We start from the raw sequence: 16,554 nt of genomic DNA on the forward strand, positions 1-16,554 counted from the left end.
AACACAGACAGCTTTTGTTGCCAGCACACAGGAGCTGTGCAAGTGTCAGGGCTGCCCAATTGCTTGGGCAGAAACCATTGGAGCGTGGTAGGAGCATGCTTGGAAAATGGTTAGCACCACCTTTCAAAATCCATGTCCCAGACAGCTGAGACCCTCTGTGGGTTGAATGGCAGACTGGAACTGCATCTCTGTGAAGACTCCTAATGGAAAGGTGGCCAATTTGCCCCTCTAACATGTCCATCATGTGCCTGCTTTGTAGATGCCAACCCACTTCCTTCATCTGCTTACCAGGATGGCATTTAAAATGTTTCTGCATAACTCAACACATCTAATAGAAATTACTCTATAAATGTCATTAAAAGTAGTTAATCCTACTTGTCTGGGCACCACTAGACCACAATGTGACCTTACTGACACTCCTACTGAAAGTCAGCCAAATTGCCGGGTGTGATGGGCGTTGTTGGTTTAACACCTGGCATCCAGGCCAGTGGGGAGGAAATGCAGTTTCCTCATGAGGGCACTGGTCCTCTCTGTCACACAAGAGATTGATGTTATGAGGCATCATTCTTTATTAATGGCATAACACATACATGTGGACGAAGGGCAATGATGTGGCACAATGGCTTGTTTGTGCACCTTCTAGGCAGACCCCTGGTACTAACTTACCCAGCTGGCCTTTGCCTAGTAAAAGTAGCCCTGTTGCCATTCTCTCTCAACCCAGAGGGAAATTGTCAAAGGGAGGCTATGTGTGAATGGTAACAATTAAAAGTTTAAAAAAAAAAAAATCAACAAAACAAACCCTCAAAATCAAACCCACAGACAACGCACACAAAAGAACCCATCTGGTCGTGCATAGCTGGCTGCCTAGTGATGTCGAACACAGCTCGGTTTCATCTGTCCCCAGAGAGGCTGCTGCTCAGCGAGTTTGTCGTAGAGCTGTACCTCTTGAATGGAGGCGTCACTGTTGTCCCTCCCCTCCCTGTTCTCTTTCACAGCACTGGTGCTGTAGCAGCATAAGAAAGAGGAAAAGCAGGTAGAAGGAAAGCCTAATGCTAACTCGTGCTGTCAAACATTTTGATTTCTTTTGTACATCACATTCCCCAACTCTGTGTCTTTGAAATGGTTAAACACTTGGAGTTGGCACCGCAGGAGCCGAAGTACCTGCAGCCCTTTATGCACAGGACCATAATAGCAGCAGAGTGACTCCTAAATCCAAGTAATCTCAATAGCTGGCCCAGGAACCCAAGCTGAGCTGTTGGATGCTCCCATACAGATTCTGCTGCCTTCCCTTCCCACCTCCAGAAACACAGAACATCTGAGCAGCAAACGATGCCAGGACAGCTAAACATCTCCTCCTGCTTGTATACCCCATGCAAAGCTAGCCCCTTCTGGTGCTGCCAAAACATGATGGTGAACATGTAGGACGTCAACCTGCTGCTGTGTTAGTTGGGAAAGCATTTTCAGCCCTAAAAGAGCAGCCCTTTCATCTTGGATTAACGTGCATTTCTACCACTCCCATCTTTCCTTCTTGCATCCTGCCCCCCAAACCTTGCTTCCCCTCCCTGAGGCAACAGCAATTGAAACTGTCTGGTCTTAAAATGGCAGGAGGCTTTGACCTGCCCTTTGCTGTGCAGCAGCTTTTCACAGGCGGGTGTGATTGCTCTTTGCCCATAATGTATTCATTTGTTAAGTCTCAGTCTGAATATGAGTAAATGCTGAAATAATCTTCCTGGTTTCTAGTCATCAACATGAGCAAGTGCATCATGAAAGCTTGTTTGTCCACCTTCCCTCTCCCCTTCTAGCACAGTGCGCATTTCCTAATATATCCCCCTCGCCACAGACCCTTTTGTCTTCGAAGCCTTTGCAGCTCTTTTGCTCCCATTGTGTGAAAATAGGAACGAGCCCTTTCTTTCTGGCCTGGCAGGATGAAGGGGTGGGATGGGTGTGGAGGCGTGTTTGTGTGCCAGAGAGTGAACAAGCATGAATAGGGCCAGCTGGCCACTCTTGTGCCCGTCTTTGCATCATTTCCATCTGATATTCCCTGCTCATTGTAATTTTGCAGGCCACATTCACTGACACAAAAAGACTAGGGAGCAAGCAAATGCACGGATATTTAAAGGGAAAAGCTTTATTTCTTATTTTCTTAAATCATAGTGGACTGTAAAACAACAGGGAACAATGAGATCAACCTTCAATGAGCTGTTTTCCTTTTTTTTTTTTTTGCCAGTCAAGCTTCCTTCTTTTTTTTTGTATAAATCAAAACAGAACAAACAACCAGGAAATTTTTCTCACAAAAAACATGCTTTTTAATAAAAAAAGAGAATAATGTTTATTGAGAGGGATTGTTTTCTGGATATGTACAATGCTAATGCAGGAGGATGATGCTAACAGAAAACGCCAAACATCATGAATTTACTTCTAAAGTGTTGATGGTCCAAAGAGCAATGTCCTTAAAGCAATGTCTAAGTAAGTCAACAGGAACAAGTGAACAGTGTTTTTATTTTTTTTACAACAAATTACCAGCCATTATGACTGAAGACCTGACACATAATAACCTGCAGTGAGATGTACAGAAATCCATAAGACAACATAGAATTTACATGAGAAGGTAACTATTTGTGTAAGAATTTCCTCCAGAAAATTGAAGCGTGTTCTAGACAGATAGTTTTGGAAAAAGAAGAAAAAAAAAAAAGGCAGGAAAATACTAACATTGGCTATCCTCAGTTCACAGTGAATGCCAGTCGTCCTGGGTCCAAATGCTGCCTGTTACCTTTAGCTGCATCCTTTCTGTCTACCCTCAATTAATCCCTTTATCGTTGCGATGTAACAAAAATTTCTTTTACCTGAGCCTTCCCCTGCTATTTCCTCTTTGCTGCAGCTCTTGTTAACTTGCACTTTACCAAAAAAGTGCAAATTTAGACATAACCTCAGAGGAAAGACACATACACCTTCCCAGCGTGAGTAGTACTAATGACAGATAATCATTTCAGCACTAACGAAACATCATACAAACCCTGTTAAGCAGACTCAGTAGCAATAATTTTGGGGGAGGGGAGAACATGAAGATTAAGAACTGCCACTAGTTAAGTTTCCCACATGTTACAGTGCTTTGAAGCAATTTCTTCTGCTACCTGCCTTTTGGATTATTTTTTTTTCTTATCTAGAAACAATGAAGAATACTGGGAAGAAACAGAGGTTGGGTTTATGCCTCACTTCTACTGTGACCCTCCCAGAGAGGAGGCAACGTAAAATTCAAGACCATATTTTTGCTTTCAGTTTTTACCTCCACTTACTTTTCTGTATGAGCAATGTGTGACACACCTCAGTCTGGGTTGCCAGCTGCAATCCAACTGTGGGGCTTTGTTCCACCTCTAATAATCCTTACAAACACTCTCCCTGAATTAACTTTCACTTAAGGGTTAAAGCCTTTGTCCCACTCCAAAGCATGCAGAGGATGTCATTACTAAAAATCAGGTCTGGGGATGTGGGAAGGAGATGCTGTGCTCCCATCAGCTGCATTTTGGTTAGCATACTCCTGAGAGAATTGCTTCACCTCTCAAAAGAGGGAACGGTTTCCATGGGCCAATTCATGAAGTCGAAGGAAAAACAAAAGTATGATTTCTCTGTTTTCTACCTATCAGGATACACATTTCTAATTCTCAGCAGTGCTCTCTGCAGTATCTCCTGCTACAATAAATGGTGGTTCCCTAAACAGTAATTTTTGCATCCTCAGACTTTCTCCTGCTTTTGACAAAAGCTTCCTTCTGTCACAAATATCCTATACCATAAACATTATCTGGAGAGGACCATGATGTTTTAATTTTGTTTTGAAAATTACTCCAGAGTTTCAACAGATTTGCTGGCTTCTGAGCTTGAAGGAGTTTACATCTCCCTGCGGTTCAGTAAATCTATGGGGTTTAGCTTTTGTACCTTTTAAGCTTCCACCTAAGGGCAAGTGCAGTGATCAAAATCAACTTCTTGTTCTGTGCAGACCAGCTAAAAAGTTGGAGCGGCATGATCTACTTGTCAGTTTGTAGCTCTGAAAAGGTTTATTAGTGTGGTCTAAGTGAACTTTGCACTGGCTAGACAGGCCTGGGTGATGAGTAGACACAAAGACTAGGTACAATACCGACCAGCTACTGCTAACATACCTCGTGTTACCTGTGCATCTGTGGTCACCCAGAAGAATACTGCTGCCTGTTAGCGCCTGCTGTGGTACTGCTTTTATGCAACTGGCCAGTAAATATGGACTGAGATTACTGGCCTGAGATGGACTTATATTACCAAGACTGATACCAAGAACTTGGTGGCATCAGTCAACCATTTTCAGCTCTTTGGTGCTTCTAAGCAGAGTGAGCGAATGAACTCAGAAAAGGGTGGAATGGGGGCTGTATCTGACACAAGAATAAAACTATAAAAGACGTAACATTTTTGCACTTACAACAGCAAGACTTTGCGTGTCATCTCCTACTGTCAAAGCAATGTCCAACTGAAGGAGTAGTGAGGAACTTTGCATCATTGGTAACTATGCTGGGAAACTGCTTGACATGAGGTGGCCAACATGGGAAGTAGTGTAATGCCGCGACACAATCTCATCTCTAGCTACTTATGCTTATCCATAACATCAATTCATAGAATGAGTGGCTTGAAGAAGCCTGAAAACAAACATGGCCTCATTTACTGGAAGCTGAATCCCCAAAACTCCTGCTCAGCTTCATAAGGACTGAAAGTGCTGGGCAGGGGGTATTCAATGCTTTGGAGGATAGAAGTCCATAAGGAAAGAGGTCAATTATTGTGGTATTTTGGCAGAAGGAATCTGAAGAAAATTTGCCTTAAATCTATGACTCATTTTCTCATGTATTCTAGGAAATTCTCTTTTGACAGATTAAAAAGTAGTGCAAAAGAATTAATGTGTGTTGGAATCACTAAAAGCAGGAGAAATGGGCTAAGGGGAACCCTTGCTGAAGTGGGATCAGGTTTAGCTGCTGTAATCTAGGTAGCAATTAGCTCTAAGTACATGCAGGGCAAAGCTCAGCTATTGGCACCTGGCAAAGGTAAAAGAGCAGAAACTGCAGCTGCTCTGGTTAAATGGGCTCAGAGAACTGTGGTGACAAGTTTAGGTGGTACCAATTTATAATACCACAATCTATATTGATAAGAAATGCTACTGAGAAATTGGTTGACTCTGGGCTCTTTTAAACTTCAGATAATCTTTAGGCTACATCTTGGATTTGTTGCTCTGGCTTTTATGAATGATAGAAGAGATGGAGCATCTAGGTAGGAGTTGCAAGACTTGGCTTCTGATTACTGAAGTGACCATATCTAATATATATATATGAAGCATAACTGTCCCCTGAAGGCAAACATACTAAGATGAAGAGAACATGGAACAAGGGCGTATGAAAGTCAAGATAATATTGAGTTTAAAATGGGAATTCACCCCCTTCCCTGATTTTACCTTAAAAATGGACCCATAAAAATTTCCCAATGAAACTTCTCACTCTTGAAAAAAAATACTGAGACTTTATCTATTTGACTGAAATTCCAACTGGAAAATACATTAGAAGTAACTAAATATTTCTAAAAGATTGAGAGAGTTTAAAACTTTTTAATCCTTATTCAGTACCAAACTAAATTTTAAATTCCATTTGGGGAATAGCAACATCATGTTTTAGCTTGCTCTAGTCAAACCAGTGCTAAACAGATAAAATAGGAACTTGCAATTTCCTCCTCCTGTAAAGGTGTTGGTCGTTCAGTAGACATACTCCTGATCACATTTTTTTCCTCAGAAAAGAAGGCTGTAATTAAAAAAAAAAACCCAACACTGAGGCAAATCTATAAAGTGAATTACTGTAGAGTATGGAGAAAATGACCTTCTGAAGTTAAAGGAGAGCTGAAATAGCCAATAATTGAAATGTCATAGAAAGAACTGAGCTGGTAAGAAAAAGCAAATATTTAAAGATGAGAAATATTTAATAAGTCACTGGATTAATTTCTCTGCCAAGTTCATCAGAAGCAAATATATTTCTATTTGATGTCAGGGACATTAAGTAGAATCTGACTAACCTTATGAGTATAAAACAACCTTGGGGGCCTCTTTAGCCCAGAATAGCTTTAATGCAGAAGACTTGTCAGAGAACATATATTGAGGTAGATCCACCTTGGTGTTGAAGGCAAACAATTGCATTTTATAAAAGAAAGTTATAATTGCAGTACAAAGAACTACTCATTCTTCCATCTTTTACTGCTTGCTCTGAAGGAGCAGAACTCAGCTCTTTTATTTCAAGCTAAGTATGAGATACTCCTGTCACTTGACATACACAAAATTTATGACCCTTCAGGGAGCTGTTCTGACATTTGCTCTTCTCCTTCACTGGTTTCTCACCATCTCTCCTCCATGAAAATATCATCATGATTAAGCCAACAATCACAAATTAAAATCAGACTGAGATTTCAAGGTGATTCCTCCTCTGTTTTCTTCATCTGCAGCCTAATTGCATAGGCTTAGCAAAGGTATATACTTTCATGTTTTCAGTCTACATATTCAAACTGCAACATCGCTCAAATCATGAGCAGCCTCATATTCAAAAGGTTGGGTCTTAGAGGGACACAATTTCATTTAAAAAAAAAGGCTGAGAAAAGGTCTCCAGACAGAGTCTGTCTATGCAATGCTTTGAAATGATTAAGAATTCCCATTCCTCCTAATTCTTCCTAATGACACAGCGGGAACGAAGCTGTTCAGTGGAAAGCGGCCAGTGCCCTAGCAAAGATGGATGGATGGCTCCTGCTCACTACCTCCCTCCCCATTCTCTTGAAGCAGCTGGGATCTCAGAGAACGGCATCAGTGAAACGAGGGCTGTGCTCCCCCTTACTGACATCACTGCGCAGACATGCCCGTAGGACTGCTGCCCGGTGGTGGATGTCACTGCCTGCACTGGCTCTCCTGCACTGGGGCAAGAGAAGCCTCAATTGTTATTATTTTTACTAATATCTGAAAGGTTCCTCTTCAGTGCCTCTTTCATTGGACTAGCTTGTGGCATCAATATCTACGTTAAATAGTGCAAACCCTTAGCCATATATTTCAGTTCAGTCTGAATTTTATCTTTTTGTGTACTACTTTTAAGAGGAAACATAAACACAATAATCGGGTTATTTAACATGACAGAGTATACACACTCCTCCTAACACTAATGACAATGTCTGTTCCATTATGTTAAATGAAAAAGATGATTTGTGTATGTTTACAGTAGCCCATGATTTAATTTACACACAACTGAATTGGTTAAATTTACAATTTAAACAGTAGATCATCTGTATGTACATCCTGGTTTTGGGCAGTTCCTATATTATTGTTAGATTGCGAAAATTAATGTACTAAAGGAATATACAAAGCCCAGCCTAAGCTTGTTCATTGAGCACTCAACACATGACATTTTAGTCACTGGAAAGGGAAAAAAAAATGAAACAATTTGCATACTTCAGTACTGTAGCAAATGACTGCATTGACAAGGTCACCATGCTAAATCGACATCATCCATGCCACATCCAACTTCTAAAAATCCTCCAATATTTGCATGGTGATGCCTGTAAAAGCCTCATTAAGTATCAGACTCTTAGGGGTTTTTTTCCCTCTTGCCTGTTTAATAATCAATTTTTTTTTAATTAAGAATTCAGTATGCTTTTAATTTACATGGGGAAAAAAGCTTGAGTGCTCCGTTTTGTTTGTGGTAACCTGGCTAGCTGTATAAAACACCGTTTCTTCCTCTCCTACATACAGAATTGTATTTCCAAAGGTAACTCTCATTGAATCAGATAACTAGCAATTTCTTTTGTAATCAGAACCTAATCAGGTTGTTGTTTACAGTATAAGTGATCAATAGCTTTTATTCTGGATCACACAGTGTCAAAGCTCTAATAATTGGTATTAAATGTAATAGAGATACTGTAATCAAATCAAATGTAAAAAAATCTTCAAAAAGTATGTACTATACTGGGAGGCTATTAAAATTCCCGATACTGCTTAAAATGTTTAATGTGCTGAATACAAAAGAAAGCTTTGTGGATCAAAGATGGATTTAATAATTGTAATATTTATGAATTTGTTTTGAAAATATTTTTAATTGGATAATGTCAGACTTTTGAATTATAATGCTATGTTCATTAGCATTTCAATAGATTATACTATAAACTTCTTTTGACATAAAATAATTTGATTTATTTTTTAAATCATGAATCTCGTGATCTTTTTTCTGTTGTCACTAGTTTTCAATAATTTGATTAGCTTCTACAAGAAGAGCAACAGGAACCACATGGGCTTTGCTGGTAATGATGTGCAATATATTTCTTCTCCAAAAGCAGCTATGAGGCCTTTGAAAGTAATTTGCAGTTGCTTATCAGCACAGAATTAAAGAGTAATATTGTCTAATTTGTTATGTTCAGTGTCTCAGAGTATCCTGGAATTCTATCACATACACAGTGCTTTGAAACCTATATTATGTGACCATAATCAAGAGTACATAAGTGAATTTCAGAATTTATGAAAGTGTTTATTATTAGCTAAGAAAAAGCTCAAAAGATGAACTTGTCAATAGGTTTAATAATCTTTCAGTAAGATGAGTATTCTGCACACTCCCAAACTTCATTGCAGCTTATAAAAGAGTGATTTGTACTTTATAGTTGTATTGCAAATAAGTCATCTGGACATTTCAGAGCAGGCCAGGGCATAATTGAGTAAGTCTCAATGTAAATCTGTAAATTCAACATGATGAACTCCTTGCTTGGTGAAGTTATCTTCTAATTTCAAGAGAAACAAAAACTGATTACTGTTGATCATTTAGACATAACTGCTTGTAACAGTCAACAAGCCATCACAGTAAGGTATAAAGACAGCCCTTAGGAGAAATGCTGCCTATTTGATGACATTTAAAGCTTTAAAGAATTCCTTCTAGATACTGCAGAACATCATCATGATCCAGCACAGGCTGTCAATGTCACTGAATGAAAACCAAAGCAATCAAATCATGTGTACTGGCAATACTGGCATTCAAACCATTAAAACAATTTATGGAACTGGTCTTGCAAACAGTTTATCATGTCAGCAATGCCAAGGTCTGCAGTAGGAACTACGAGGGTGTGAAAAGCCTGTCACATGGGTGGGTGTGCATGACGCTGCCTTGTAATTGGATCAACCATTCTTTTGTGTTGATTTTACCAGTCTAAGAAATAAAACACAGTTTAAATGATATTCTGCTACCTCTTTTCCCTCTACAATGTTGTGACAAGAGAAGTAAGGCATGAAGTTCCTGTAACTTTTTGAGCTGATATTATCAGCTATGTATAAACAGATAATGCTGTTTTAGTAGAGCATATAAATTGTATGTCATTTTTTATTAAACAAACAGTAAAATAACTGGACTGAATTATCACAATGGAAGCATAGAAGACCATAGACTGTACAGCTGAAACCCTGTAGCAAAATTTGTTTCTACCACTTATCCTCAAATTTAAAGAAATATATCTTTATCAAGCTTTCACAATGGCTGCTTCTTGTTAATTTAAAGAATCTTCACCCTTGTTAAGGCTAGATGAATATAATCAAAAGATAAATGTACTGTTAGAAAGTTCTACGCCACACTCTATTTTTATGAGACTTTAACTGAAAGACGTACATTATACCTGTATGTGAATTATAATGGCCTCTCAGCAGGGAACGCAGAATCACTTACAGTACGTAAACATTTAAAGAGGAAAATGCTAATACACTGAAAGAGTTTAACATCAGTAGCAATTTATCAAATGAAGAAGTTTCATAAAGTCCACTCTCTGGGAGAACATTCACCGTTAGACAAAAGCCTGGCATCCTTGATAGTCTGAAGTTAACCAATTTGAAAACCAAAACCATTCAATGAGATAAATAGGATCTTAAGAAAACTGTCATCCTCCTTCTCAGGTAAAAGCCAGAATTAAAATAATTATTATTAAAATAATCCAATCAGGTCGCTTTACAGGCAAATTTACACACACTGTCCCTTTAAAACACTGCATGCCCAAAAGCCTTTTGGGTTTGGAATGTAGCACTGCACCAAGTATTTCACAAAGCCTCTAAATATCACAAGAAGCTTTTTTAGAGAGAAAAAAAAAATTCCAGCTGACTGAAACTTTTCTAGCAGGAGTGCCTCAGCTTAGCTCCCAGACCTGGAATTCCAATAAACAACAGAGGACAGGAAACAGATTATTTTTTTTAAAACGTCCTTTTGTAATGAAGCTACAAGACGACTGATGAGCTTAGGAACAAACAGAGTGAGAGTGCAAATGTCATCAGAGTGAGCAGTGTGCTTAGATAGTAGCTTGTAGGAAGAGCGAGCGAATTCTCCGAAGATATGTGACTGGTGGAGACTCCTGCTGTGTTGTCTTTCCCAATAGCGTTCTGCAAGACACAATACTTTCCTTGGTCACCATTACACATTTTCATTGCAAAATATTTAAATCTACATCATGAAATTCATCTTTTGTTCGTTCGTGTCCCACCCTCCAATGTTACCTATATCTCACCGCCACAGACTGAAAGACACAAAAGGCATAAAAACAGATGTTAAAATGACAAAATTCTAAAGTTAGTTTAAAGGATAAAAACACCAGTACAGCACAATTAAAAAAAAAAAAAAGAAGAAAGTATTTAAAAATCCCTACTGTATCAGTGGTTCCATGTGTAAACCTACCCTTGTTAAGTACAGCAATTTTTTTAGCAATCTGTGTTTATCATGACAGTTTATTTTAAAAAGCAAATGCAGGACCTGCAGAGAAACTGCAACTTCTGCACAGTCAACAGAACAACTTTGATAATAAGTTACTTCTGGATTGCAATAGATAAAATCTAATCCATGGAATCCGAAAAGACAGAGGTTTCTAGCTTATGAAAAATTATCTTTCTCACACCTTTTTCCCCTTAATTGCTGCATTATTTATATTCCTTGTTTGCATATTCAAGTACAGATTGGCAAATATAGTGAGCTATTTAAAGAGGAGGTACAACAGGAATATTTCTCATTGCTTACCATCCTCTTTAAAAAAAAAAAAAAAAAGAACAAACAGGTACAACCACAGAATCAGAACAATTTAGACTAGAAGGGACCTCTAAGTTCATTAAGTCCAACCTACTCCATGCAAAATTGCTCAGACCCTGCAGATGTGACAAGCCTCCCCCCATCCTGGCGAGGCAATAGGCCAAGGTACAAGCTAGAAGTACCCAGAAGAGCAGATACAAAGAATGAGAACAGAACACCAGTTTCCACAGGAATAACTGTCTACAGAGCCAGGGAGGCATTCACGGATAAATCCGCGTGCCATTCCCTCACTCTGCTATCACCTGCGAGGACCGGCTAACCAGAAGGCCTTGAGATGTAAACTGTTGGAGGTAGTAGAGGCACTGGGGGAATTATCACAATACGCCGCCTTATACTCAGCCCTGGGCATCTGCTTTTTGGAAACTGTCACAGACAGAGTACGGAATAAGATGGATCAGTAGTTCTTACGGTAAGCTACAGTTACTAGGGCCTTCTTGTGAAAGGTCTTTTAGCCAGCACGAAATGTCAACAGATCGTTTAACATCACTGCATTGTTCCCTCACACGTTATTAGGCTTCATTCTAGCATCTATAGGAAACTGTTAAGAGAATCCAAAGAATTAGGAATGGGCTATAGAATTGTCATTGTTTAGAAGGACTGTGCAAATTTGGACTGGTGAAAGGAGAACCTGCAAGATATGGTCACATCCATGTGATGACTTATGCCAGTACAGCTTGGCTTGCCCCAATGCCTAGGCTATGTGCTTCCACATTGTAAAAATTAATTTATGTACCTAAGTAATTATTAAGCTTCCTGAGAGACTCAGTACAAAGGATATGGACTGACAGACAGCGAATCTGATGTAATGTTTACGTCTGAAAGGGGGCCTTGGAGGTCAGGCTGAGCAGACTACTCAAACAGTACTGGGAGGTTCATGTCTCTGGGGGCTGTCAATCTGTCTCCTGATGTAGGAGCATCACATCTCCTGATGTGAACATCATCTCATGCCCTAAATTGGTCATTTTTGTTAGCCACAGAATGAAGTCCAGTATGTTTCTGTGTATTTGTTAAAAGCCATATCATCTTGGGTTCCTGCAGATTATTAACTAATTACACCTACAAAGTGCAATGGTAATTACCATGGGATCTGCCTAAACATGTACTACACAGCTATCAAAATATAAAGTCAGCAGAGGCCACTTTGAGCCCAGCTCCAGATTTCTGAGTAAGAGCATTCTTTAATACATTATGGTATCCAAACATAACAATACTAACAAGACTTTAATGTGAGGTAAGCCCATTGTAATCTTGACAGACTTTGAACATTTTATATTATGGGGAGCCACCTGTACTGTGAAACATACAGGATCCACACACTTACCTCATTAAGACAGAGCTCTGTATCTACAGATTCATTGGATTTCCGCTTCTTCTGTGCCTATGAACAAATGCAAAATTTATTCCCTGTAAAATTTATACATACAGCAGCACAAAACAATTAGATAAATTCACATGGGTTGTGATGCTCCTATGATTTTGATAGTGATTCGCACATGATTAGGAAATAAACTCTCCAAATGTAACTGCATGTTTTCCAATAACATTCACATTCTGATTTGAATTTACAGCAAAACTTCAAACAGTCAGCTAAGGGTACTTAGTAATTACAACGATGAGTGCTATCAGCTGCAGAGAACACGTTATGTTCTGTGGCCCCTTAAAAATGGTGCTGGATGTTCATGAGAAGAAATTAAATAAGACCGTTAATAATTACCAAAATACCACCGCATATTAATAGAAAACCTATCATATTATTCAGTTTTAGGAAAATAAACAACACAGGAGTATTTTATCCTTAATGATTCTTGCAATTTCTCCAAGTATTATTATGAAAATACAAATCTAATTTTAATATATTGCATGGCCGCCACAGAGTCTCTTCCAGAAAGTTACAAAAAGAACATTTCATGTCCTTTAACATATACTTGTAAGTGAAAACGAGTTGTTTGTTTACACTGTGTTCACTGATTATTATATATGGAATATTATTAAATGCAAGAATATTTTAGATGATCAAAGCCTAAAAAATGAAACATCTGTATCTTCAGCCGTGTCTTTTGATGAGCACCCATCTGTTGCTATTACTGTGTGCTCTCCACACTGACTCAAGTAAGAAACATTTCTGGTGGCGGCATCATACAAAATGAAAGCAGTAGCATGCACTCTGTCTAGCATCATAAGGTGTTCAATATTTCCATTGTTCAAGTGAACATGACTGGGCTGGGAGTTTTCTGCTTTTCTATAATAGCAATAGCAATCCCCATGGTGCTGAAGATATTTTCAGTAAACGGTGCTGTGGTTGATTTAAGTACTTCAGTGATTCTCAATAGAATTTCTTTCTTTGTATATTCCAGAAACATAAACAGCACTCTTTTATAGGAGTTACCAGCGTTAAATGTACAATCAAGTCTTGTAACAGAAGACTTGGATTTACACGCTGAAAATGCTGACTGCACTGAGCACGTCTGATACTTCCCGGAAGTTTTGTTGGACTTGCAATTTATTTCCTGCAAAAAACGAGGATCTGAATCTCCCTGTGTTGCATTCATTTTACACTGCAGAATCCCACTGGTTTTGTCAGAGATGGACTGGCCTAAAGCTGATGCGAGGAAGTGCTGAGCATTCTGATTTTATACCCTCAAAAAATTCAGTTCCACATACAGTTATTTTATTTCATATCTGAGAGCCACTGGTGCTGCCTATGGACACAAAATAGTCTTCAACCTAATTACTGATTTTAGAATCCAAATGAAGGAACCGAACTTCTCATTAGGAAGCCATTCCCTGCTTTTCATGATACTTTATAAATAGATATATCAGAGCCAACTGAAAAACTATAACAGCTGGGATTTAAGAGAAAGACAGCTTAGCTATAGTAAGAATGCATACTGTAGATATGTTGATAGTTTGCAAATATATGACAAAATAATAGCTCAATCCATTAATAAACACCCTCTGTGAAATCTCTCTCTTACACACCCTTTCTTCTAATTAGTACCATTAAAGCTGTTATGGTAAGCATAAATATAGGAAAAAGAAATGCCTGGAAGTAAATTTGGTACAGCAAAAAGCAACACAGTGAAGCCTTCCTGCCATGTCTGCAGCAGTGGTGGTTTTCACAGCAGTCAGGAAACTTCTTTTAACGGCAATTGGGTAGATTTCAACTCCTAAATGGATGGCTCCAAGGACACAGGTAAAGAAGGAGAAACTGGATTTCAGTCCTGATTTTCTTATATCTTAAACATTCATACTGCATTGAATTGGAATGTGAGGCTTCATAGGAGGCCTCAGGTTCAGAGCTTCAGATCTTGATAGTATAAACTGTAGGGACCGTACAAGCCTTGTATTTCTTAGTTTGTCATTCACAGAATCAGAATAGAATCGTTTTGGTTGGAAAGGACCTTTATGATCATCAAGTCCAACCGTTAACCTAGCACTACCAAGTCCACCACTAAACCATCTCCCTAAGCACCACGTCTGCATCTCTTTTAAATACCTCCAGGGATGGTGACTCCACCACTTCCCCAGGCAGCCTGTTCCACTGCTTGATAACCCTTTCAGTGAAGAAATTTTTCCTGATATCCAATCTAAACCTCCCCTGGTGCAACTTGAGGCCGTTTCCTCTTGTCCTATCATTTGTTACTTGGGAGAAGAGACCAACACCCACCTCGCTACAACTTCCTTTCAGGTAGTTGTAGAGAGCGATAAGGTCACCCCTGAGCCCCCTTTTAAGTGCTAAATTTCCTAGTTCACACAAGCATCTGTCTATTGGAAACACTGTGCTTTGCTCCTTATGCCTGCTCTGGAGTCATAACACTGTGCTAACTCCAAGTCTACTCTTGGTAGCTGGCCTCAACACCAAAGTTAGAATTTATGTTCCTTCTGTACTGTGTTTCTCAAATGAGAAAAGAGGGAAATATCATTATTTTGTCTACATGCAGTAAAGTCTTCCTTTACTTCATTCAGCCTGATAAACAATAGAATGCAGCACCTAAAACATATTTACCTTTGAGAACACTATTTTAAGGGTAAAATCAACAGCTGGAAACAAAATCAACATAAAAAAAAGCTTTTCAATCATTTTGACCAATATTCCCTAGCTTTCTTTTGGAAAGTAATACTTCTCTGTATCCATATACTTAATGTAGTCATTCTAACATCAACAACATTTACTCACATGCAATCTCTATTATGAAGTCCTCCTTTCTTAGAATTGAAAAGTAATTTTAATAAACAGGGAGAGCTTCCTCTTATCAAAGCAGAAAGGACAATATCTTCCATTTAAAAACAGAGCAAAATTGCAGCCTCTTTTGGGGGGGCGGCGGGGGCAGGTGGAGGGAAAGGAAAAAAAATCATTTTGAGGATGAGATGAGACATTATATGACAAGTTTCAAATTGGAAGAGTATGTTTTTACTGTTGGGTTATAAACATGTAAAAACGGGTTATAATGGAAATGCTGGCATAGGCTGCACTACTATAATACAACAGTGCATTACTAAATCACCAGTAATGGAAAAAAAACCTGCCTATGTGTTGAAGAGAGTGCTACAGAAAGCCTATGTCCTGTCATTACAACCTAAGGGGAAAATTCTTCCTGCCCTACTCTGGGGCAGAAAGGACTGTACATGTAGCAGAACTGCCGTATTTGTGCTACGGTGAGTGAACACCTTATTAAAGGTAAAAAATCAGGGCTTGGAGGTTATGCTGATAGCCTTGGTGGAAATACACCCAGGCTGGGAGACATGCATGTGAATTATGAAGGATATCCTCAGCCATTGGATATTTACCTTACAACATCTTCCATTATCCGAAAAGATTAAACAATAGAAATGTGTGCCCATCGCGTACAGCTGCAGACAATTCTGACAGGGAATATCTATGCCATCAACAAATTTGGGAAATGAGAGTTGTTCATTATGCAAGATGCCAAAGATTCACTGCCAACCCCCATCTCAGGTCTCCTACATGCCTAACATACAGGCAAGAAGGTACCTTCAAAGGTGCTAGAAGTACCTAATTCCACACGAGTAAAATAGCACACACAAATGGCTAATAAGTCTGTACTGAAACTTATATTTTTTTGAATTTTAATATAAAGCTCTTATCTGGTGACAAAAAGATCTATGGGAATTTCATCATTAAACAAAACACAAGCAAGGCTGGGTTTGCAAAAATAACAATTAAAAACACAGCGAAAGAAAAGCAGCTTAAAATAACTGGCTAAACATACAGAAAGAGGTATGAGATCTTTTCTATTGAAGTAAAATAGCATTTGCTAATGACTTATACACACAGCTGTGACATGTCTCTGGCTGTAAAATAAAGTTATGTAAGACGGGTTGACACTCACCCTGGCTTCGCAGGGAACTATAATTCAGTAATGTGGACTACTCCGATGAAGCTGCACCTGTACTGATGACAACCTTCCAC

General features: G+C 38.9%; 1 protein-coding gene across 1 annotated transcript in view; it reads right to left on the minus strand.

Moving 5' to 3' along the window:
• Positions 1-9,631: 9,631 nt before the first annotated feature.
• Positions 9,632-16,554, minus strand: part of GFRA1 (GDNF family receptor alpha 1) — a 142,233-nt gene continuing 135,310 nt past the window's right edge. Inside the window, exons 8-9 of the mRNA XM_068399186.1 lie at positions 12,445-12,501; positions 9,632-10,426 (exon numbers count right to left, since the gene is read on the minus strand). Coding sequence (XP_068255287.1) covers positions 10,265-10,426; positions 12,445-12,501 — 219 coding nt within the window. The 3' untranslated portion in view covers positions 9,632-10,264. The remainder of the gene's footprint in view (positions 10,427-12,444; positions 12,502-16,554) is intronic.

Source organism: Nyctibius grandis, chromosome 4 (assembly GCF_013368605.1).
Source record: "Nyctibius grandis isolate bNycGra1 chromosome 4, bNycGra1.pri, whole genome shotgun sequence".
Classification (NCBI taxonomy): Eukaryota; Metazoa; Chordata; class Aves; order Nyctibiiformes; family Nyctibiidae; genus Nyctibius; species Nyctibius grandis.